The 26,222-nt window shown below is 39.8% G+C and overlaps 1 protein-coding gene across 1 annotated transcript in view; it reads left to right on the top strand.

Moving 5' to 3' along the window:
- Nucleotides 1-86: 86 nt before the first annotated feature.
- Nucleotides 87-26,222, top strand: part of BBS9 (Bardet-Biedl syndrome 9) — a 285,204-nt gene continuing 259,068 nt past the window's right edge. The window contains exons 1-5 of the mRNA XM_041466709.1: nt 87-449; nt 1,546-1,666; nt 4,681-4,831; nt 5,974-6,038; nt 8,522-8,635. Of these exons, the coding sequence (XP_041322643.1) occupies nt 1,555-1,666; nt 4,681-4,831; nt 5,974-6,038; nt 8,522-8,635 (442 nt within the window). The 5' untranslated portion in view covers nt 87-449; nt 1,546-1,554. The remainder of the gene's footprint in view (nt 450-1,545; nt 1,667-4,680; nt 4,832-5,973; nt 6,039-8,521; nt 8,636-26,222) is intronic.

Genomic DNA, 26,222 nt, shown 5'->3' on the forward strand with positions numbered 1-26,222 from the left:
GGTGGACGCACGGGTGGAGCTGGGCGCCGCGAGAGCAAGAGGTTCCTGTGAGGGGTTTGAAGAAGAAAAAGAACAAGCCGCCGAATGCTTAGGGTTGTTTCTTTTTTATTTTCCTCCTCTAAGAAAATGCAAAAGAAATGTTTCTCTTCTTTGCTCTTCTCCCCCAAGTAGAGGAGGAAGTGCGAGAGCCCAACGGCCCATGGCGCCGCTTCCCAAACTACATTTCCCAAGCTCTCCCCTGGGCGGGGCGTGGGGCGGTGAGCGGTTGGTGCCAGCGGTGGGGAGCGGAGGATGCTGGAGATGGCGGCTGCGGTGGGAATGCGCCTGTAGCCCTGCTGCTCTGTGCCTCGCCTCGGGCCGCGACTGAGCGAGGAGCTCCTGTGAGGAAGCGGGGCTGCTGTCCCGGGCTCGGACTGCGCCGTGCCAGGGAGCTGTCGCCTCCTGCCCAAGTAAGCCCCCGCCGGGCTCCGTCTCCCTTCTCCGGCTCCACGGGGATGTGTGTCCGTATGTGTGTGTGTCCGTGTCCGTGTCAATGTCCGTGTCCCAGGCTCGGTGTAGGTGCTGTGTGTGCTGCTCAGGGACTCTGTGAGGGCGGGCAGGAGGGAGTGAGAGGGCGCGTGTGAGGGCTGTGCTGTGCCGTGCCATGCCAGCCCGCGCTCGGCGGCAGCAGGTTGCCTAGCGGGCATAGCGACGGTGAAAAAGCTGGAAAATACGTGTTTTTGTTTGTCGGACTTGGTTTCCTTTAGAGAGGAAAGGCTTGCAGTCTGTGTTTGTTCCGAATCCCATTTTGCCCTTGTTCCCGCTTGGAGCTGCGGGTGCATGGCAGCCCCTCGCCTCCTGTGCGGGCTGTGGGATCGGCTGTGTCCCGGTCCATAGGCACGGAGCTGTGAGTTTTGAGCTAGGATAATGTTATTGTCAAGCTGCCTGCAAAGGGATTAGTCTCCTCGCTCCTTCCCTCCCCCCTTCTTAAAATAACATCAGGTAGGGAGCAGAAAAGCTGATTTGTGCCCTGTATGACCGAGTTCTTTAGTCGTGTCACTGGAGCATCTTCAAGGCGATTATGCGGTGGAAGTTTTGATATCGTCTGTTTATGTCTCCATTTACTTGTCTAAAAATAATTTCTCTTGCAGAAGACTTGCATCAGAATGTTTTTTTTCTTTTTCCTTTTTGCTTGTACTCCTTGGTGAGAGAAGAGAACTCAGTTCCGCGACTTTAAAAACTTTTCATTACTTAGTGCTTGCAACAGAAGGCATTTAACAGTTTTTAAAAGTCTGTTATTTTGTTGCATTTTCTTTTTATATCTAGCAGCATCTGTCACATCTAATTCAACTAATGACTGTAAGATTCCTGAGGTTGTTTTCTGAGCTGTATAACCAGAAACTCCAGACACCTGGAATTAACATTTATTTAGCTCACACTAGGGCAATGTGAAACAGAGAGGTGTAATATACTTAAGGAAACCTGTTGCTAACAAAGAAAAAGATTTTTCTATAAACAATTGCATGTACTAGTATAAACTTTAACAATGGTTTGTTTCCTTTTCAGTAAAGAAGAATGTCCTTGTTTAAAGCTAGAGACTGGTGGTCCACCATACTTGGAGAAAAGGAAGAATTTGACCAAGGCTGTCTGTGTGTTGCTGATGTTGATAATAGTGGCAGTGGACAAGGTAAATTCAGACTTAAAATTGCTGGCTTTTAAGCCACACAGCTGTAGGTTTGCTTTGACCAATGCATGCTGTAAGCTTGTTAGCCAGGCTAGTTGGCTAGTTAGTTTTAGGTCTGCTATCTTTAATGTGTCCTTGTAGGCTCAAGAAGACAAATTGAGTGCTCTCTATCTTTTTATATTTGTATGCTGCTAAATATGTTAATTCTTGCTTGTGTTCACTAGTAACTTCTCTCATGTCTTATTCCCTCAATGGTAGATATTATTAAAATAAAGAATTTTCAGTTAGTCATGGGAGCAAACACATTGTGACTTCTAAAAGCCTAAGGGGAGAAAAAAGGAAGGTGAGAGCTAAAAAGTTAAGAATTTACTCTTTTGATCTGGGAAGGAAGTGACTTTGCTTGAGCAAACCCTGCGTTTTTGTGTAGTCATTAATAATGTGAAATAGTCTGTGCTGTCAGGGAGAGGTTTTGTGTATTTTTAAAAATTAATAAATTCTTGGTGTCTTTATGATATCATGCTCACCTTGGAACTTTGTTTTTGCCCATCTTTTAAATACCACCAGGGGTAGTGATTCAGCCACTTCCCTTGAAAGTCTCTTCCAATGCTTCACAACCCTTTAGGTGAAGTATTTCCTAATATTCCATCTAAGTTTCACAAACCCTGCTGCATCTCTAAGCCCTTCACTGGCTTTGTTGCCCTTCTCTGGCCGTGCTCCACCACTTCCATGACTTCCTTGTAGTGAGGGGCCCAAAACTGAATACACTATTTGAGGTGCAACCTCACCAATGCTGAATACAGGGGGTCAATACTTCTCTGACCACACACTTTCTGATAGAAGCCAGGATGCCATTGGCCTTCTTGGCCACCTGGGCACATGCTGGCTCATGCTCCAGCTCCTGTCAACCATCACCCTAGGTACTTTTCTGTTGGTTAGCTTTCCAGCCACTTTTCCCCACTCCTGTTGTGTTGCATGGGGTTGTTGTGAATGAAGTGAATGACCTGGCACTTGGTCTTGTTGCACCTCATATGATTAGCCTCGCCCCATTGTTCCAGCCTGTCCAGATTATGCCACAGAGCCATCCTATCCTCCAGCAGATAACCCTCCCACCCAACATGGTGTCATCAGCAAACTTACTGAGGGGGCACTTGATCCCCTCATCCAGGCTGTTGATAAAGATAATAAACAGGACTGGTGCCAGTACTGGGGAGTGTCACTTGTGACCAGTCACCAGCTGGATGTAACTCAATTTACCACCACTCTCTGGGCTCAGCCATCCAGCCACTTTTCTACCCAGTAAGCAATATACCTGTCTAAGCTGTGATTATCCAGTTTCTCCAGAAGAATGCTGTGGGAAATGCTGTCAAAGGTTTACTAAAGTCGAGGTAAACAACATACACAATCTGTCCCTTTTCCATTAAGAAAGGGAAATTGTCATAGAAGGAGATCAGGCGCACTTCATAAACTCTTGCTGGCTGTGTTTGATCTCCTGGTTATCCCATACAAGCTGTATGATGGCACTAAAGATGATATGCTCCATGACTTTCCCTGGTACCAAGGTCAGGCTGACTGGCCTATAGTTCCCTGGATCCTGCTTCTGACCCTTTGTGCAGATGGGCATGACATTTGCTAGCTTCCAGTCAGCTGGGAGCTCCCTGGTCAGCAGGACTGATGATAAATGGTGGAGAGTGGCTTGGTGAGCACTTCCACACTCAGTGTTCCTGGGTGGATCCCATCTGGCCCAACAGACTTGTGTTCATGTCTAAGTGATGAAGCAGAATGCTGACCATATCCCCTTGCATTATGGGGGCCTCATTCTGCTCCCTGTTCCTGTCCTCCAGCTCAGGGGCTGGGTACCCAGAGAATAACTGTTGCTCTATTGAAGATTTAGCCAAAGGCAGTACTAAGTACCTCAGCCTTTTCCTCATCCTTTGTCACTATATTTCTCCCCATATCCAATAAAAAATAGGGATTCTCCTTGGCCATCCTTTTGTTGCTGATACATTGATAGAAACATATTTAGTGTTTTATGTCCTAGTTGGATTTTGGCCCTTGTAATTTTCTTCCTGCATAACCTTACGATTCAGCTGATTCAGCCCCCCTGATTCAGCTGCCCTTTCTTCCAAAGGTCATATCTCCCCTTTTTCTTGAGTTCCAGCCAAAGCTTGTGCAGCCAGGATGGTATTCTTCCCTGCAAACTTGTTTTTTGGCACATGGGTATGGTCTGGTCCTGTACCATTTTAGACTTCCTTTGTTACAAATATTCAGCCTTCCTGGGCCCCTTTACCCTTCAGGACTGCCTTCCAAGGGACTCTGTCAACCAGTCTCCTAAATGGGTGAAAATCTGCCCTCAGGAAGTCCATGACAGTAGGTCTGCTGTTCCCCCTCCTTTCTTCTCTAATAATCGAATATAAAATTTTGTGATTGTTGTGCCCATTACAGCCTCCAACCATCATATCACCTAAAAATCCTTCTCTGTTCACAAGCAGCAAATCCAGTGAGGCACCTTCCCTACTTGGCTCCTTCACCAGTTGTGTAAGGCAATTATCTTTCATACACTTCAAGAATCTCCTAGACAGTTCCTCTCTGCTGTGTTATATTTTCAGCAGACATCTGGTAACTTGAAGTCCTTCCCAAGAGCAAGGGCTGGTGATTGTGAGACTTCTTCAAGCTACTTATAGAATATTTTGTTGCCTCTTTATCCTTTTTGGGTGGTCTGTAACAGACTCCAACCATTACATCTGCCTCACTGGCCTTTTCCCTGATTCTTACACATAAACACTTATCTCCATTGCTGCCATCACTGGTGCTGACAGATATTCACGTATCTGAAAAAAATGTAATTGCTAAAGTTAAACTAGAAGACAGAACATAATGAACATTAATTGAATAATGTCAGCATTCTGTCTTTTTAGGGTATTATTTGAAGCACTCTGCAGCATATTGAATTCTACATGTGCATGCTATTGTATTGTGTAGTATCCTATGTGCTGTTTTTGTTTGTCTCTGTTTTTTAGATAAAATTATTGTGGGCAGTTATAACGGATATCTCCGAATCTTTAATCCACATCCTGTGAAACCTGGAGATGAAGTACAGCCTGAAGACTTGCTCTTGGAAGTGCAGTTGCGAGAACCAATATTGCAGGTGGAAGTGGGAAAGTTTGTTTCGTAAGTAAATGGCAGACTATGGTGCTGTTTATTTAAATCTTAGATGTGCTTTTCTTCCTTTGTTTTGCAGGGTGAGTTTTCAGTTTCTAGATGGATAACTATTAATCACATCTATGACTCCTATAATATGCATTTGATCTGCTTCTTGAAGCATCTTCATATTAGAGAATTTTTACTTGAGGTGTATATACAGGATAATCTTCCAGATAGTTATACAATTTTTTAGAAATATGTAGAACAGTAAAAACTTCACATTTAAAGTTATCTTTTAAGGTTTTAAGAATATTTGACTAACTTGTTATGGTCTAGGATGTAAACTGGTCAATTTTTTCCTGTTTGATAGAGGATAGAAGATCCTTAATTCCAATGAATTTAGTGGAAACAAGTGGCCAGGTAGAGGAGAGATACTGTGTCTAAGGAAAACACCCTATAGTTAATTGGCTGTAAGAGAATCTGATTAAGAGAACTTCATTTTAGAAATTGGTTCTTGAATGATTAATTTTAATTTTGAAATGAACATCTAATACTGTAGCATGAACTTTATTTAAAAAATGAAAGTAAAACCTGTACATAGAAAATATTTGTGCTCTGAGATCAAAGAGTCAAGTGCTCATGGAGTGATCCTTTGCAGGAATGATAATGTCTTATTCTGTGAAATGAGCTAAAACATTTCAAGTACTTTACTAGAAATACTATTTGTGTTTGGAGGAAGAGGAATGTGAAGGTTTGAAGGTTCCATGCAGCTAGTATAAAAGTGGATTTGAAAAAATAGTAGTGTCTGATATTGCTGAATAATGCTTGTTTGGAGGGATGATCTGCATATCGTCCCTTCATGAAGGATTAACAGCACCATATTTCAAATGAGTTTCAAACTCAACTGGGAACATAGTTGGGTTGCTCTTCATATTTGAATCTCAAAATATTCTTAAAGGATTAATTTTGATTTTGAAATTAACTCCAAACACTTCAGCATGAATTTAGGAAGATCAGTACTTCTGAGTTTTTATGCTAGCATCTAACACCTAAACCTTTGCATTTGGCCTACACATGAGAGCAATTTCAACATGTTTCTTGAATTTTATCCTGTATGAATTCTATTTGAATTTATCTGAAAATAGTGTTTTTTATACTCTTCTTTACAGTGGCACTGAAGGACTTCATCTGGCTGTGTTGCATTGCCGAAAACTCTGTGTGTATGCTGTTTCAGGTTAGTTTACAGATCCAAGCTTTCCAGTGATTTTAAGTGTATTCTAAAGCTTGGATTAGGTTAATGTTAAACTTGGTATATACAGTGTTTGCTCATTATCACTGAAGATCTGCAGTCATGTTCTTTCACTCAAGCCCGCATAAGAAGAGGAGACAATAGTAATTAGGTTTAGCAGAGGTTTGCTGATGTGCTCCATGCCTGAGATGCTGTGATGTGTGTGATGGTCTGTGGTTAGCAGTGATTGTGAGCACCTAGTTCTCATTATGGTTTTATGAAGTGGTGTTACTGTTCAACATGCTCATGAACAAATGGTTTGATAATGCCAACCTACTTAGCTCTTTAAAAAGAAGCAATTATTATTCTTTCTGAACTCAGAAGTCCAGATAATTTTTTAGAAAGCCAGAGTATTGGTAAGGTAGCCCATGAGAAGACAGAAGGTTAATACTGGTAAGACGGTGAAACCACTGTGTTTTGTCTTAAATCCTCTTTCTTCTACTGTCTTTGGCTAGCAATTCTATATGATGTATTCTCTCTGTATGTGAAGAGCCTAGTAATGAAATACATATTGTGTGCTTTGATTTTTTTTTTCTTCTATGTGCTCTGAGAAAAGCACAGATTTAAGAGATCTATTAATGGTACACCCATCTTCAAAATTCAATAGACAGCATGGTGTTGTTCATTTTCTCCATGCAGGGACACACTCCGTGATTCCTTTCATTACAAGAGCACAGTTTTCTTGTAGGAGCAGCTTGTTTCCTATTTACAGCCTTGTAGTCAGTTTGCAAAAATGTGCTCTCTTTGCCTATCTGGTGACACCTGTGAAAGTGGTCTTTGCTGAGGAGGGATTCTTAGAGAAGTGCTGCAGTTTTCATGCTTTCTCTTTGCTGTAATAGTGTTTATGCCTCAAGATTGTGGCCTACCAGTACCAGTACAATTTTTATTAAAACAATTTATTTTAAAATTTGCATTAAGAGCATATGACATTAAGTCTAGAAGTCTTTAGTAGTTGTAATTTGCTGTTTGGTCTACATGGCTTAAGCAGTTAAGTAATAATAAAGGTAAAATTTTGCTATCTTTTAACAGATCTTTCATACTAATCTGTAAGCATTCATGCTTTAATGGGAATTTCTGTCATCTGAATGGGTACTCTCAAACAAGCTCCTTTGAGAAATAACTATTATTACTTCTTTATGCTTTTAAGGCGAATGACACTTTCATAAAGTGGAATCTTTACTTCCTTTATACATGCTACCGTATCTGTTATTCATACTAAAAATCACTATGCTGCTTCTTTTGACAAATGAAAGCATCCTTCAGGGCTGACTAAAGTATGGCCTTGATATTGTAAGTCAATATACACAGACTGACTACTTTCTAACTTGTTTATCCTGAAGTGTTGCTGATTATCTAGTTACTACTCAGCAGGGCTTTTCCCCTCATGTCTATTCCAGTCTTTTCCCTAACGTGGGCCTGCTTTAGGGGTGATTGTTTAAAACTGTGTTTGATTTGTTTGGAGAAATTGCCTAGAAGGTTAGTATAAACTACAAATCTTTCATAGAATGTTGTTTAAGTTGTTGTTGGAATAATATTTGTATAATTAAAGCTGTGGTAGGATTTAGTGCAAAGCACCTTTTTCCCAACTGATGTGACTGTTCTCAAAGGATTTGATTTATCTTTTTTTGTTTGCTAATATTAGTCCTTAAGTATTAGTTTATGTAATGAACTTTACTTTCTTCATGGGGTTCAGGAAAAACTTGATTCTTGAAAGAGGAACTTCAGTTTCTTTAGAAAGATTTTTATTTTCTGTTAGTTCCTTGAAGGAGTCAGGAAGTTAAAATTCATGCAGACCTTTTCAGAGAATGTGATGTATATCACAAAATTATTTTCATTACCGCATGTTTGTCTTTTATTTTAGCATTGCTGATCATTCCATTCGATGTCAGGCAAAGTAAAGGCAAGTGATGAGTGTGCCCTAAACACAGCTTTGTCAAATTGTAGCTAATGACCAGCTACAGCTTAATTCGAGACAAAGACTGTTGCAGCTGAAGCTGGTTGTTAGATATAGTATATTTACCAAATAGCTAGAGAATCATAAGAGCTCCCCTTTGAAGAGGGGGACTCAAAGCTTTTTTTCTGATCTTAGAGGTGTGCCCAACATGAAAAATACATTTAAGTAATAAAATCTCAGCCTTTTGTGAGGTCTCTATACCATGTATAGTATAATGAGACCTTATTTCTGGTTCTGGCTTTTAGCAATTTTGTAGCTTGGTGTTTTTTTTTTTTTTTTTTTTTCATAAGCAGCAGTATGAGCCTACATATCTCAAAAATCACTAGAAATTAAGTTACATTTTTTTCAGATTGTTTACACTGATACTCCTTTACTTCTTCCACTGTGTGTATCAAATTAATAAATATTTCCCTTTTGGTTTTTTTTTTTTTTTTTTTTTTTTTTTTTTAAATTTTTTTAAAATTTTTTTTTGTAGGAACTCAAGGGAATGTGGAGCATGGGAACCAGTATCAGATTAAACTGATGTATGAGCACAATCTTCAGAGAACTGCTTGTAATATGACTTATGGCCCATTTGGTGGTGTAAAAGGTAACCTCCTTGTATATTCTTTATAATTAGTTATTTAACTGAATTTTGAAATGCAGCATGATGCTGTTGTCTAGAGGAAAACATCTTTCTATTCATGATGGTACTTTTTATCTGATGCATATTGAAAATAACTCAAGTTGAAATGAGTGAAGAATATTAAATACAGAATAGTTGTTTTCTCACATTTTGAACTGTATATGACTTTACAAGGATAATATTGATTTAAAAAAAAGTGACAAAATTCCTGGCTCTTCCCTTGTAAAGTACTTCAGCATCTAAAAATAATTGTTTTCTTCTGTGCTTTAATTTTGTTTTACTTTTCTGCACTTGCTTATCCTGGACAAGTTAAAAAGTTCACATCTTCTTTTGCTGAACCTAAGGTATCAAGTGTCTTGAAAGATATGTAATGCAGACTTCTAAAAAACTACTTAAACTTAGACTGGGAAAACAGAACAGTGGACAATAATTTATGGTGTATTTGTAGATTTGAATGAGTTTAATAGATATCAGTATTTTTTGCACTTGTGGACTTGTGAACTTGTTTTTGTGTTCTGATTTGGAAGCATTTAGATTGGCTTTGCATAACATCTCCTTTTCTTCAGAAGTAAAGATTGCCCAAAAATATTTGGGGGGATGGCAGTCATCAACAAAAGTGGTGTCACTAAACTGTTGGCAGAGTGATAAGTCACTTTCTGAGGCAGAAAGTCTCCTGGATCAATATGGCAAATGTATGTAGATAGTCCCTCAGTTCTGAGTCTGTAATAACCTTCCAGTTATAATGCTACAATGCCTTAGCCTTAACTCAGGCTTGCCCCTGGGCTGGCCAAAATCTTTACTGATTGAAGAGATTTTCACCTACTAATTTCTTACAGCTACCTTAGGAAAATGGTCAGCTCGTGTGGGTAAGAAGGTGTAAGGGCTATGAGTATCTTGAGAAATTAGTGTATATGGTATGGTCATATTCCTGTTAAAAGCAGAAAGACAATACAGAGGTTCCTAAATCTGAGAAGAAGGAATGATGTTCTCTGACATTCTACAATGGAGTTACAGTTCTGCAGAAGAAATTCTCTGGATTTTTTACATGCATGTTTGTTTACCATGGAAGCCTAAGTAGAGGTCTGATCACCAGCTCAGTCTTGATGCCAGACCTGTCTCATGAGCTGTGGTAATCTGATGGAGAAGGTGTCTTTTCAGGCTAGGGAGACAGGAGGTAATGTTTACCCTAGAACCTACTCAGCAAGCCAAACACTTTTCAACACCTAGGATGGCCAAAATGAGGGCCAATCCTGACAAAGCAGCAAGAACAGCAGAAGGAACTCTGGGAAGTTCTGTAAAATTTTGAGTTTTGTGTGTTAGCATGTTGTGCTAATTACCTTTTCCTTTTTTCTTCACCATGTTCCAGTTCACATATGTGTGTTTATTGCGGACAAAGAATGATCTCAAGTCATAAATAAACGAAGAAAGCAGATGTTTATGTTATGTAATGAATAATTCATATTCATATTGTAAGATCAAGATGTTTTCTGTTTAAGACCAAAATCTAGGAAAATTATAGTGAATGCTGTTACCTGATAGGAGGCTAGTAAGGCATGTGTTGAAGCATCAGAGAAATTGTCAAAATGGACACTGGGGAAAATTCTTTTTGGGAAATGAAGGAATATTATTTTTTTTGGTAGATATCCTGGTCTGAATGTTCTTTTTATGTGGCTTTCCTGGACTATCTGATTAGATTTCTTATCAAGGAAATGCTTTCAATCTCGCCCCAAGCCTTTTGCAGTGAATCTATTTCAGGTTTTTTTTTAAGTATCATCTTTAATATCTTGTTCTGTCCTTGAGGCTTATGAAGGACAGTATTGTGGTTTTATTTCCATCTCACAAGACCAGCCAGAGTGAAGCAGAAAGGACAGCAAGTGCTGTTAATTTTAGTAAACAAATGCCTGTCCTGATCTAGCCTGCCATGTGTATCTGTGTTTTGCAGATGTTCTGGTGTGCCACTGAGAGTCTGTAAGTAAATAAACGTTTTATTTTTTTTTTTCCATCAGCCTTCCACAGGCTTCTCTGGAATTCTTTTCAGGAATCTACTAACAGTGTCTCTTGCCTTCAGTAGAGGTTAATTCATGGTGGTGCTCTAAGCCTGCAGCAATGAGCTTGCTTTACGAACAGTCTGCCTTCTGCACCACAGTCTGGAAGAAAATATAGGGAGAGGTTTTGCATTTCTTGCCGTCTGTTACTACTGTGACTCATATGTGTCTTACTGCTATACTCAAGCATGTTTGAAACAATGTGAGAGTGAAAGAGGCCCTTCACAGGTCATGTTCACAGAACTAATGAAGCAGATGTAGGAGAATAGCAGTTGAACAGAAGGAGGAAAGCATGCGTACAGGGAAAGCATGCCGTGGGAGTGTTGGAGAGGAGGGTGAATGTCAGTTCCCCAGGAATATGATTTTTCATCTGAGTAAGCAAAGAATGCTGTAGGAGTTGACACAGAGGACTTTATCTATGAAGTTGCTCAGTCTTGCTCAGATTTCTCTTGCTGAGGGTTATGCTTTTTTTCTTCTTATGGAGCTCTTAATCCTGTATCTTCAGTGGTAAAGCAGTGCATTCTACTCAGCCATAGGATTTAACACTGACAAAAGAAAAAAAAGATTGAGTTTGCAGTCCTGAGGGGTATAGGACAGGTGAAAAGTAAAGTCAGGACCATGAACTTTAGGTAAGCAAACTTCCCACTCTTCAAGGAGTTACTTGGACCCCTTGTGAAACTGTCCCTCAGGGACAAGGAGTCAGAAATTGGCAGATCTTCGAGGATGCCTTCCATAGCATGCAAGAGATCAGGATCCCCAGGTGTGAGAAACTAGGAAAGGAAGGCAAGAGATGGACATGTCTGAGTTGAGACCTGCTGGTCAAACTAAAGGGTAAGAAGGAAATGCATAGCTCGTGGAGACAGGGAGAGGTGACCTGGGATAGGGATGCTGTCTGGTTGAGTAGGGATGGGGTCAGAAAAGCCAAGGTACAGCTGGACATGAACTTGGTGAGGGGAGCAAAGAGCAACAAGAAGGGTTTCTGCAGGTACATTAGCCAAAGGAAGGTCAAAGGAAGCAACACTGGCAAACTGGTAAGAGTGGATGAGTGGAAGGCTGAGGAACTCATCAACTTTTTTGCCTCAGAATTCACTTGTAATCTGTCTTCTGGGGGGTAGTGGGGGAACAAAGTCTCTTCCACTGCAAGCAAAGATTGGTTTTGTGACCACCTGAGGAACCTAAGTCTATGAGACTTGACTGAGAGGCATCTGGGAGTCCTGGGAATTGTCTGATGTAGTTGCCAGTCTACACTCCATGGTTCTTGAAAAGTCATGGTAGCAGATGAAGTCCAGGGTTACTGGAAAAAGAGAAACATGGAATGCATTTTAAAAGGGCTGGAAAGGACCTCCTCAGGAAGTAGTGACCTGTCAGCCTCAGCTCTGTGCCTGGAAATGTCATGGAACAGAACTTCCTAGAAGCTGTGCTAAGGCACATGGAGAACAAGGATGTGACTCTAGATAGTCAGCCTGGCTTCACTAAGGGCAAGTCCTGACAGATCAACTAGTGGTCTAGTGGCAGAGAGCCATGGAGTGACTACATCAGTGAATAAGGTAAGGATTATGAATGTTATCTATCTGGACTTCTGTAAAGCCATTGACACACTATCCCACAACAACCATCTCTTTAAACTGGGGAGAGATGGTTTTCATGGGTGGGCTGTTCACCCCATGAATTGGATGATGAATTGGTTGTATGGTTGCATCTAGAGACTCATAGAAAATCCCAAGTTTGAAGGGACCCATCAGGATCATCCAGTCCAATTCATGACCCTCTGCAGGACACCCCAAGAATCACACCATGTACTTCTTGAACTCAGTCTTGGTGATGTGTGACCTCTTCCCTGGGGAGCCTGCTCAACCACCCTGTGTGTGAAAAACTTTCCTGGTATCCAACCTAAAATCTGACTCACCTTGTCATTTCCTCAAGTCCTGTCACTGGTCACAAGAGTGAAAGATCAATACCTGCTCCTTTACTTCCCCTCAGGAGGATGTTGAAGACCACAATGATATCTCCTCTCAGTTTCCTCTTCTCTAGGCTGAACAAATCGAGTGACCTCAGTTGCTCCTTGTAAGGCTTCCTCTCCAGACCCTTCACCATCCTACAGAAGTATAGAATGACAAGTGGTGTTCCGTAGGCATCTGTAGTAGGACCAGTGCTCTTCAATATCTTCATCAATGATCTAGGCAGTGGGATTGAGTGCACCCTCAGCAAGTTTGCAGGTGACACCAAGCTGTGTGGTGTGATTGACACACCTGAAGGATGGGATGCCATCCAGAGGCACCTGGACAAGCTTGAGAAGTGGGCCCATGGGAACCTGACAAAGTTCAACAAGTCCAAGTGCAAGGTTCTGCACCTGGATCTGGGCAATCCCAGATGGATGAATACTGATGGGGCTATGAACTTATTGAGAGCAGCCCTGTGGAGAAGAACTTGGGTGTTCTCATGGATGAAAAGCTGGATATGAGGCAACAGTTTGCACTCACAGCCTGGAAGGCCAAGTGTATCCTGGTCTCCATCAAAAGCAGTGTGAACATCAGGGTGAGGGAGGTGATTGTCTGCCTTGTGAGACCCCACCTGTAGTGCTGCTTGCAGTTCTGGAGTCCTTATCACAGGGAAGACATGGAACTGTTAGTGCAGGTCCAGAGGAGGGCCATGAAGATGATCAGAGAGCTGTAGCACCTCTCCTAGGAAGACAGGCTGAGAGAGTTGGAGTTGTTCAGCCTGGAGAAGAAGAAGAATAATTCAGGGAGACCTTAATGTGGACACTTAAAGGGAGCCTAAGGGAAAGCTGAGGACAAAGGCTTCAGCCTACAAGAGGAACGATTTAGATTAGATATAAGGAGGAAGATTTTTTACAATGAAGGTGTAAAACACTTCAGGTCAGATTGGATGGGGTTCTGAGCAACATCTTGAAGATGTCCCTCCTCATTATGGGGGAGGTTTGGACTAGATGACCTTTAAAGAACCCTTCCAACTCAAACTATTCTATGATTTGATGATTTTAATGTCTCGAGTTGTTTCACGTGTTCAAAATACAGAAACAAACACTGCTAGATGTGTATTGCATTCTCATTCAGCTTTCTTCAGTGTAAGTTTTTGTTGTTCTGTCCCTGCTAGTTTATGGCAAGCTTAGACCCTTGTAATATTTTGGTCTATTTGACAGCACATCTCTTTGGTTGAAATCTGATGGAGATGTAAAACCTACCATGTATGACTGTCACTTCTCAACTGTTCATTTTTTTGTCTCTTGTATTAAGAAAAAAGCTGTTAGTGATTTCTCTGTGGGGAGTATTATGAAGTAAAGAAACCTATTTTGTAGCCTTGTTTCTAAATTTCATTCTTGCTGGTGTCTTCAGATTAATTATTTGTTCTATGTGCAATTTTCACATGTGGAAGAATTGAGGCAGATGTTCTCATAACAGATGAAGAACAGATGAAGAAACAACAAACTCATTTATTCTCATCATAGAAAGTTGAAACCTAAATTAAAGAAACTATTAAAGCTGTAGAATAAAAAACCCAAAGACTGAGAAGTTGACCAGTGGCTTGCATAGATTAACTGTGCATTTTTCTTAAAAATAGCAGAGTGTGAGTTATGGTTGTCACCACTAGATGGTCCTCTTACAACACTTACTGGTTAGCATTTCTAAAGCTGCATTTATTCTGGAACTGATTCTACAGGTGTATTTACTGCAACACTTGGTGAGGTATAGAAAGCACAAAAGCACTTTCTGAAAACCTCAATAGCTAAGAGTCTTATTGATCGAAACAAAATGTATTCTGGTGGTTGTAGACCGTTAGCAAAAAGGTGAAATGAAATTGATTCTTTCTTTTAGAAGAACTGTTACAGGCTCAGGGCTGTGAGAAATAACTATGAAATCCCATATAAGTTTAGCTAGAATTCTAAACAAAGCTAATGGAAATGTTTAAAAATAGTAAATGGAAAGCACCTACAAAGATAAAAATGTAGAAGTCAAGCACAGTGTAGGCAGAGTTGGTTGTGACTTAGAACTTTAAAATCTGTGGCAAAGGATTATAATGCAGATCTTTGCATCTCTTTGCTGCTTTAGCTATATGTTTGTTCCTTGCTGTCTCTGAACACTGGTGCTAAAATGAAAACAAGAAACTATCAAGGAAAGACATATAAAGATTAGCTATTGATTTTATATTAAAAAACCTAGTATTGTTAGCCTAGACTTTGAAAAGTTGAACTTTAAGACACTGCCTCTGTTGTTTAGAATGCATGTCTCCTTTTCATATTTCTGAATTCTTCCTCATGGTCTTAGAGCTATAATTTGAGTTTGTCATCCAGGGCTCCAATTCTAGCATATGGGTCATTTTAGAAAAGATGATTAATGTTAGAATCATGAGTCAGTAGTGCTGAACCCTGGTTTTCAACCAAGTGAACTCTTAACCTAGCCGCAAAATGTCACAGCCTTTAAGCAATGAACATATTGTAAACTTCATGGTTTACTTCAGGTATAAAATGTAAAGACCTTGAGAGTACTCTACCTTAAGCTGTCTTTTTTTTTTAGTAAGAAAATGAAGGTGAAAAGGCATATATCTTTAAGACATATGTTGCACCCTTACTTATGGTGAGTACTCAGCTTTAGAAAAAATTTACTTTATATAAATCCATTCATCACATAAGTTTTATAAGGTCAGGTTTTACTATTATGGCATCGTGCAATTACACCACCAGAGACTGCTCTGCTAAGAATTCAACTGTCATTATGTGAGGTGATGTTTGCTGATAATTTAAACTATCTTGGAAAGTATTTTCTGTTTTCACATCTGTAGTATGTTCTGAGTCTTTATGAGTCAAATAGCAATGACCTGGTACTTGGCTCAAGCTCTTAGTTTAAGATGATGAGCTCATTAGAGAGGTTAAGTTTGGAGGCAGCCTGGGCTGTTGCAACCCTGACCTGGCTGAGTTTGTGATCTCAAGGAGCATGGTCTTGGCAAGAAGCAAAGTCAGGACCCTGAGCTTTGGAAGAGTGAACTTCCAGACAACTAAGGAGTTGGTGAATGAGATGCCCTGAAAAACTTAGGGACAAAGTAGCTGACTAGAGCTGTCACTTAGAGCACAAAGCTCTCAATCCCAATGTGTGAGAAATCAAACAAGGTAGGGCAGACACTGGCATGCACGAGCAAGGATTTAGTCCTCAAACTGAGAAGAAAGAAATGTGCAGCCAGTGGAAACAGAAGACAGGTGACCTGGGCAGAGTACAGTGATATCAGATGTGTAGGGATAGGATCAAGTGTCAAAGCACTGATGGAACAGGACTTGGTGAGGGATGTGAAAAATAAAAAAAAAGCTATTCTTTAAGTATACAATGTCAGAAAAAAAAGGCCAAGGGGACCAATAAATGACAAAGGAGAACTGGTAACAACATATCTGGAGAAGACTGAAGTACTCACTGAGTTTTTTGCCTCAGTCTTCACTGGCAGTCAGGTTTCCCACATCTCTCAAGTCCCTGAACATCTAGTGGGAGTTGGGAGAGCCAAGTTCCTCCTGCTTTAAGCAAAGAGCAGGTTTGGGATTACTTGATGAAACTGAATAGCCACAAGTCGGTGGGGCCTGGTGACATGCATCCCAGGATCCTGGGGGAACTGCCTGATGTTGTTGCAAAGCCACTCTCCATTGTATTTGAAAAATCAAAGGAGTCAGGCAAAGCCCTGGTAACTGGAAAGAGGGAAACACCTCTCCTATTTATAATAAGAGTAGAAAGGAAAATCTGAGGAAGTACAGCCTCTCCTCTCTGCCTGGGAAAATTATGGAGCAGATCATCCTGCAAGCAATGTTAAGGCATGGCTTCATGAAGGGCAAATCATATCTGACTAATCTAGTGGCTTTCTGTGATGGAGTTACTGCAATGGTTGACAAAGGACGGTGAATGCATATCATCTGCCTAGGCTTCTCTGAAGTGTTTGACATGGGTCTACATGGCATCCTTAGCTCCCAACTGGAGAGATGTGGATTTGCTGGATATAATGTTTGTTGGATAAGGAACTGGCTGGATGGATGCAGCAGGAGAGTTGTGATCAATGGCTCTATGTCCAGGTGGAGGCTGGTGACAAGTGGCGTCTCTGTCTTGGGACCAGTGCTCTTCAATGTCTTCATCAATGATCTAGGCAGTGGGATTGAGTGCACCCTCAGCAAGTTTGCAGGTGACACCAAGCTGTGTGGTGTGATTGACACACCTGAAGGATGGGATGCCATCCAGAGGCACCTGGACAAGCTTGAGAAGTGGGCCCATGGGAACCTGACAAAGTTCAACAAGTCCAAGTGCAAGGTTCTGCACCTGGATCTGGGCAATCCCAGATGGATGAATACTGATGGGGCTATGAACTTATTGAGAGCAGCCCTGTGGAGAAGAACTTGGGTGTTCTCATGGATGAAAAGCTGGATATGAGGCAACAGTTTGCACTCACAGCCTGGAAGGCCAAGTGTATCCTGGTCTCCATCAAAAGCAGTATGAACATCAGGGTGAGGGAGGTGATTGTCTGCCTTGTGAGACCCCACCTGTAGTGCTGCTTGCAGTTCTGGAGTCCTTATCACAGGGAAGACATGGAACTGTTAGTGCAGGTCCAGAGAAGGTCCACAACAACAATCAGAGGGATGGAACATCTCTTCTCCAAATACAGAGACAGCTGGGATTTTTCAGCCTGGGGAAAAGGCTCTAGGGAGAGCTTGTTGTCACCTTACAGTATTTAAAAGGGGCTTACACAGAGGAGGGAGTGTGACTTTTTACAAGGGCAAATAGTGATGGGACAAATGGGAATGGTTTTGTACTAAAAGAGGAGAGGTGTCTCATTCCTGGGATTTTTCAAGGCTAGGTTGGATGGCCCCTGAGCAACCTGATATAGTGGGTCCCTGCAATGAGAAGTGACATCATCAGCTAGACCAGGTTGCTCTGAGACCTGTGCAGTCTGATTCTGAATATATCTAGGATGGTGCATCCACCACTTTAGTGCATAACCTGTTCCAGTGTTTTACCATCCTCCTTGTTAGAAAAGTTCTTCCTTATGTCTAATCTAAATCAACCCTTTTTTATTAAAACCTTTACCCCTTGCCCTGTAACAGCATGGTCTTCTAAAGTTTGTCCCCGTAAGTAATTGTTGTACTTGGCTCGTAAACCCTAAGTGATGGAGTTTTTTTTTTTGCTGATTGGAAGTCACTGCTGTTTGAAAGCTTCTGATAAATAAGTTGCATGTTTTTCCATTTTTAAAAGATATGAATGGAGTGAAGCAAGTGAACTGGATATAGTGTTTTAGTTGAGAATTTATTTTCTTATTCTTCTTTATCATGCAGTGTCCCTCCAGTTCAATTTCTAAGGCATAAATCTGGTATTAATCTAGAAATAGTCAAGTCTTATTAAGCAATATTCCATATATTATTTAGTATTACTAAAGTTAAAACAGTGTTAATTGAAAAACAGTGAGAAGGGTTTTTTTTTTTTTTTTGGTAGCTACGTAGTGATTGGATTTTGAGCCAGTATTGTTATATTTTGTGATTGATATAATTTGGTCATAATTTTATATAATTCCCATGTTTTATGTTTTTATGGTTACACCAAAATCATGTAGGCCTTGTTATTTTAATTAAAATAATGATGAATTGGATCTGTTCTACCTGTGCAGAATTTTGGTTAATCAATTTACCATTGTTGACATTAGTGGTATAAAATAGTAGTAGTAAACTATTTTAATGTGAAAATATTAAAACTCCTTATAGATGCATAATCACACAGGCATTCGTTGAGATAATTATCAGCTGGTTAAGAATGTCATGAATTTACATATTGGCACGGTAAAAGATTTTCAGGGAATGGGCATTAAGCAAAACTAATTTTTGATTTAGTGCAAATAAATTCATATTACTTCATAATTAATTTTAATCACCTTTTCCTAACATGATGTTTAGATAATTAGTGCTGAAGTTACCTTAATTTTGTACCTACAACATACATGTGCCTTCACTTTGTCATGTCACATTGAAGGTATTTAGACATGGTATGTTTTCCTGCCTATAGAGAAATCCGAGAAAGAAGACAGTAGTTTGGAAAATGAATCTTACTCGTACTTTACCGTTTTCTGTTGGATGGGTTAGGGCTTAGCCACTTTATACTGTTAGCTTAAGTCCTTCTACATCTTGAGAAACAGTCAATGTACTTCTTGTGCCTGGCTGTTCTTAAAAAGAGATTTACTGGTGTGGACCCTGCTTATAAGAAATGATGGTATTATGCTTTTTATAGTGGAAGAAAAGTGCCCTTATTACTTCTTTAAAAAAGTTTGCAGATCAAGCCACAATTTCATTCTTTGCCTTGTTTGCCTTGAGTCAGATGTGACTTATGTTTGAGGAAAGTATATGCAATAAATTTCTGCCGAAGTAATGTGAAGAGTAGAGAAGGGTTTAAAGTAAAAACAAAGCCACTGTTACTTGAAACTTAGGCAGCTTTACAGATTATCACATAAATTTCCTGCGGTCAGTTGTGCATTAGACTGAATGCTGGGTAGGATAGTAGCTCATATATGAACAAACATCAGTGTGTAAGGAGTGAATACTAAAGTTCTCTGCTTTGAGGCCTGGTGAATGAAGTGCAGGTTTCCTGAGCTGAACTCTGAAGTGCATAGGAAGTGTGTGAATGATCACGTGCTCTAGTAGGAGGATGCCCTTTCCCGGGTGAGGATTGAGTTCTGTGGTTGTTCTTCAGGGTGTGAGTGGTACATTAAGGTGGGTGTATAAACACTCTGAATGCTTCCAGTTTTCTATTTCATTTTTTAATAAAAAAATATTTTTTTTCAATTTTAAAGATTTTATCTTCTTAAGAACTAAAAAACCAGCATATTGAAATTCTCACCAGTGGGGGACACAATCTATTGAGTTGCTCTTGAAAAGAATACTGATTTTATTTTGTGACAGGCTGAAATCATAGTTTAATAACTTTTGCTTTCATAACTGCTGAATTATTTTTGAATAGTGTTTGCTGACAGATAATGGTTTTGCATTGCAAAAGCACTGTTACTGCTTTGTGTGATTCCACACACTTGCATTATCTAATAGTTAAATAATAAGTGAATTAACCACAGTTTTCTATAACTCTTCAAATGAGTTGATAAATGATTTAGTATTGGATCCCCGTAACAAGCACAGGCTTTGAAATTTGTATTTTCATCTGTAACCTTAATGCCTTAATTCAGCTTCCAGAGTAGTTCAGATTTATTTGAAGTTGTTTCATAGATACTCTACCAGTAAAAGCAGATAATAAAACAATAGCAAAGGGAAGGAAAAAAAATACAGCTTTGGCATGAAAATGTTACAAGCAGAAAAGTGTGAAAATACCTCGAGCCCATCTTTTTCTCAGCAAATGGCCTTGAATTAATTTTGCTTTTATTATAGCACTGGCCTAGAGGCAAAGTATGTTTGAGTGTTACAACAGAGAGGGTGCTACATGGAGGAACTTTTAAAATAATGAAATACAACATATGCATAAACCATGCAACCTTGTAACAGGAAACTTTGTGAGGAGGGTGGACTGTGTTTAACTTTTCTACAATTCTGCAAGAATAAATTTTATTAGGTGTTAGTCAGAAAAAAAATTATCAGCTGAGTTTTATGCTGTAAGGTTAAATGATTCTTATGACTATGTTTAAACACTGGAGCAGTATAAATTCAGACTTTGATTTATTGGCTAGTTCTGTTAAGGAGCAGGATATTTAACTGTTGCCTTCCTTTTAAATTGCTTCTGCATAAGGACAGATTTTTGGAAAGTTTTGGGCTTTGAGATTTTTTCATGGAATAGGTCTGGTGATGACTACTTCTAAATGGTTTCTCACTCAACTTTGGCAAACTGTTAGTGTTTTGTTTTGGTTTTATTTTTCCCTATTAATAATTAAGTTAGAACTTCTTCTCTAAATTGAAGAAGTGAATGGAAAAATAATCAAGGAAAATGTTCTCTGAATCTCTTACCATCCATTTCCTCTTCTTAACAGTAATGATTGTAGCCTAATGATCACAGCCTAACTGAAATAAGAGGTCTCATTGCCTTCAGTTGGCCAGAACTTTGCCTCAATTATGAATTCCTAGATAAATCTCCTAATCACCAATTTGTTTCAGAAAAGAACTGTAATTTAAATTGAGTAAAATCAATTGCAGAAATACATAACTTTGAGAGCAGTTGTATATGTAAGTGAAAGACTTGTTTTTCAAAACTTTGGTAAATTCTGTATGACACTTTGTCTAATTTCCCTTGTTGAGGTATGGTACCCAAAAGTGTGCAGTGACTGTGCACTGGTAGTATAAAATGTTTTCTATCTTACATGTAGGGTTATGGCTTCTGCAGTGCTCCTGCCAGGAGTCAGTGAGTGCAAAGGCAGAACAATAATTACCTCATATGTTTTTAATAGCATATGTATATTAATAATGACCCAATCTGTCTTTTGTCTCTTTGATGACATATTGTTGACTCATTTTAATTCATTGTCCTACTCTAATCTCCATACTCCTCTTCTTAGTGCTGTTGCCTGCCATTCTCTGGTTTCCTGTGAGTCAATTGTCTGAGATCACATCAGATGTTTTATTTCAGTTTAGAGATCCTGTCTCTAAAGTTTAGAAATGCAGTATATGTTATTACCCTGTCTGATAAATAGTTTGGCATGATGAATTTTTTGTTACTTCAAACCTATGTACAGCTTTTTTATTTACATATGTACTTTCTTATTTAAATGTTCCAGCATTTCATGTGAACGTATTTGTCTGTAAGATTTGTTTGCTGCCCCATATTTTTTTCTCCAAAAGAATAAAGTTTTAGTTTCTAATTATTTAGTCTATTTTGTCTTCTCAAAGGGTCTTTCAGAAGTGTGTGTATGTAGCTTTTGTTTATTTTTCCAGTGGTCATCAATGATTACTCCATTACAAAAAAATGTCTCCAAGCTATGGGAGTTTATTTGGAGAGTCACCAAACCCTTGTTAGTTGCTTTCCCAGAGGGTTGAGATGTATCTTGTACAAGCTATAATGCTTTATACTAATTTTATTTTGGTGCAAATCATTCCTATCAAAAATCACTCTACTACATAATTGTGGTAGCTTAGTCCCTAAGTACCACACAACTGCTCACTCACTTTCTCCCGCTACACCCTGGTGGACTGGGGAAGAGAATCAGAAAAAGGTAAAACTTGTGGGTTGAGACAAGAACAGTTCATAATTTTAAAGAAAGTATGGTAGTAATGATTATAGTAATAAAATAAAGACAGAGATAAAACCCAAGAAGAATAATGCACAGTACAGTTGCTCACCACCCACTGATGCCCAGCCTGGCCCCCATCAGCAATCAGCCCCTTTACAGCCAACTCCTCATTTGAGTGTTCTCAGTGTGTTTCCAACAGTCTAAAAATACAGGATAACAAATTGTTCCTGTGATGTCTTTTCTGAGATTGCCAGGAGGGAAACTAATATGATGGTGATTTTTTTGATAGAGATGTAATTCACTGACTCATTTGACCACAAAGTAAGAGTTAAGCTTTTCTGTATGTTGGTTACTAGCCTAAGATATATATAGACAAATGACTTGAATGTGAAAAGTGCCTGTTTCCTTGGTGTTTTTAGCAAATTAAGTCAAGATGTTTATTTCTATTTTTTAGGGTATATTTGAAACTTCTTGAAGAAATATTGGACTTTCATCTAATAGTCTATACAGTAAACCCTCACTTTTGTGTTGTAAGCTTCTGAGTAAGAATAACCATCTGACTTTGTTATAAATATTCTCAATGAGTTATTTGGATGTGAATACAGTTATTCAGGAGATTATTCTTCAGCATGTATCTTTAACAATTCTTTTTCTCAAAAAATTAGTAAATTATCACACAGAAGGGGTAAAGTTGGAAAGTACCCCTGGAGGTCATCTAGTTCACAAACCCTGCTTGTCCCTACAGCATGTTACTTGGGGTTGTTTCCAGATGGCTTTTGAATATTTCCAGAGAGGGAGACTCCACAATCCCTCTGGGCAGACTGGTCCGGTGCTTAGCCACAGCCTCACAGTAAAGAAGTTTTTTCCTCATGTTCAGGTGGAACTTACTGTGTAAATCAGTTTCTGCCCATTGGTTCTCATCCTAGTTCTTGGCACCACTGGGAAGAGTCTCAGTCCATCCTCTTGACACTCTCCCTTCAGATACTTCCTCATATAAGTTGATAAGGGCTCCTCTCAGTCATCTTTCTTGAGCTAAACAGGCTCAGCTCCCTCAGCCTCATCTTTGAGGTCATCCTTGTTGGTGTCCCCTGGACCTGCTGCAGGGGCTCCATGTCTCTTTTACTGGGGATCCTGGAGCTGGACACAGCACTCCAGATGTGGCCTCACCAGGGCTGAGTAGAGGGGCAAGATCACGTCCGTCAGCCTGATGGCAATGCTCTTCCTGATGCATCCCAGGATACCATTGGCATTTTTGGCCACAACGGCACACTGCTGGCTCATGGACATCTTGCTCTTTCCCCCGGGTCCTTCTCCACAGAACTGCTTGGACCAGCTGTTTTGGAACCCTTGTCCCTCTAGGGCACATTCCCCTGGGATTCTTCAAGAAGGCCCCTGAAGAGGCCAAAGTTAGCTCTCCTGAAGTCCAGTGCTGTGATCCTACTCACTGACCTGCTTCTTCCTCACAGGACACTAATGTTCTCATGGTCACTGTAGCCAAGGCTGCACCCAACCTTCACATCTCTAATCATGCATTCTGTGTTTGTTAGTAAAGGTCCAGCAGCACACCTTTCCCAGTAGGTTCTTTCACCACCAGTGCCAGAAAGTTATCATCAGTGCTTTCCAAGAACCTCCTGGGTTGTTTATGCCTTACTGTGTGGTTCTTCCAGCAGATGTCCAGGTGGTTAAAGTCCTCCATGACAACCAGGGCCTATGACTGGGAGGTTACTTTCAGCTGTCTGTATACGATCTCATCTGCTTCCTCCTTCTCCCCAGGCAGCCTGTAGCAATCACCCACAACAGCGTCACCCTTAATAGTTTGCCCTTTAATCCTAACCCATAAGCTCTTGACTCACTCATCATCCTCCCTGAGACAGAGCTTCATACATCAAAGTGCTTTGGGAAGTGCTTAGCAGTCATGAAGCTTCTTAGTCTAAGGAGACTATAAAAGGAGAAGCAGGAGAAAAGAAAGGGAATTTCACTAGGTTTTACAGTGGGATCATGTAGTTCTGTTTCATTGTAAATTTTCAGGTCTGTTTTAAATGGAATTTTAAAGTTGATAGAAATATTTGATGGTGGTGACTTAAGATCTTACTGATAACTTTTGAAAGCACCAAAAATATTGAAAAACAGTGCATGTATTCAACTTCAGCTTAACTCAGTGAAAGGTCTGCTGTGGATTTATGATTCACTAAAAACATCCATGTGTGTGAACTATTCAGTCAAATGTTATTGATTTTGAGGGGCAACTGGTGACAGTACTTGTTTGTGGGAGATTTGCTAGTTCAGTAAGTTATTCTGTAATCTTTCTATAACGTATGATAGGTGTATAACTTTAGATGAGAGCAGAAAGGTTCACAGACTGGAATTTCTCCTACTTGTTTTAGAAAAAGTGTATGCCAGTGTTGTAATGCCTGTATGAATGCAAGGCTCTTAGAAGAAGATTTCTGCAGCTGAAAAACCAGGGATTGAAAAGTAGTTACTGAACAGGTTTTGGCAAGAAACAGGATTTAAGGAGAAGAATTTTACCATCTCTTCATGAATTGTCATTATTCAGGCTACATCCATGCATACAGCCATTTTCAAGACCTCTTCTATTTATGCTATCTATAATCTTCTGCATGAAAAAGGACAACAACTTTGAGTTACTGCTCAAAGTAACTTTCACAGCTGCCTGAACATTTTTACTGGGAGTATTTCTTGCATAGGTGGAAACATAAACTATTAATTGTAGAAATTTTTTTTTGCTTAATATGGAGGTTATAATAAACAAATTTTTGTCCTAGTCTGTTTCGGGGAAGAGACTTTACCTGTCTTGTGTACTCAGTGCCAAATACTATGTTTCTTCCAGTAGGAATTCTAGTATGTTGGACATTGCAGCTATGATACTTTGGGGTCTTTACACTGCATGCTGGTCTATCCTACTCCTTTGAACCATACTAGTGTTTTTCCTAAGGGTCCTTCCACCACCTCAGGTTAATATGAGGTTTAAAGGTGTAATTCCCAAGTAACAAATTTAACTATGTCATCTTCTGTGGTAAGACTTGAATCAAGAACAAAGGAGTACATCACAAGTCTCTAAGGGATTAATTGTGTGAGTGAGAGCTGATAGGCCTTTGGAGACACTTCAATAGTTCAATAGTCTTTTTCCATCTGAAATCCTCCTTATGTTTTATGGCAGGCAGAAATTTACAAGAGATTAGAATACTCTATGACAGCTGAGAGAAGCAATGACTTTTTTTTCTTCTGGCAGCTCTGACTCCATGCTTTACTATGACTTGACCAGTGAGGCTCCTTACAGAGAGAGCATTTCTTGTGTTGAGACTTATGAATACGTTTCACTGCAATGCTTTAATATCCAGAATGGTTTAAGAAATAATTCAAGCTAAAATCAATAGAATAAGGACCTAATGTTTTCCTTAAACACTTTCCTTAGTTTCTCCTAAAGTTCTTCTCTTCCTATCCACTACCCTATTTTTATTTTCTTCTCCTTGGAGTGATTTTTCAGTTCCAGTAGCAAAGCACCCAGTCAGTGTCAGCTGGAATGTGTGTACACTTTGTGCATCAGTTGGGATGGGTACTTGCATTAGCACTGAGTGGTGCAGGGTAATTTTCCTCTTTGCTTGTGTTCAGGGTATTGGCAGTCAGATCCTCTGGCCTAGGATGAATGGCCACAGTTGAAGCCCTGAACTTTGAGCCTTTCTGTAGTTATGCAAGGAGTAGCCACCAGGCTTCCAAGCTGGTAAATTCAGAGTTCTTTCTGAATGTACACTGACACGTGCTTCATGCACTGGGTTAGAGGGGTAATGTAAGACTTGCCTTTTACTAGGCATTCATTGTTTGAAGAACTGCTCAAGTTATTTTCAAATAGTTTTTCCATTTGTCAGATCTGATCCCTGAAGTTCTTTTCTCACAGTTGCCCCAGATCTGCTTTACTAAAAGAGCTACGCTCAGCAGCAAGTTTTCCAAAATGGGCTTGAACTGGAAAAGTCTGTGTTCCCTATGCTGTGAGAAATTTCAGGGCCAAATTTCAATGTTGAAGGAAAAGGAAAACATACTTGCTTGTTTCAAGTCAGGATAGGAACTTGTCTTCCTGTGTGTGAGAATGTAGTTTATGTGCATCGCTTCACTGATCACTTTTTTATCATATGAGGAAAGCATTTCTCATGTATCATTAAAGGGATCTTAGGCTCCTGAGTGTGTTGTAAATGCCAGTTTATCTTTTAATTTTATTTAATTGATGCTTCCTTCCACATGAGGCTTTTTAGTGGGGCATTTGATTACCATTGAAGGCAGGTAAGTTTTCTCTGCTGACATCTTTC

This window comes from Pyrgilauda ruficollis, unplaced genomic scaffold (genome assembly GCF_017590135.1).
Source record: "Pyrgilauda ruficollis isolate IOZ18807 unplaced genomic scaffold, ASM1759013v1 scaffold2, whole genome shotgun sequence".
Taxonomy (NCBI): Eukaryota; Metazoa; Chordata; class Aves; order Passeriformes; family Passeridae; genus Pyrgilauda; species Pyrgilauda ruficollis.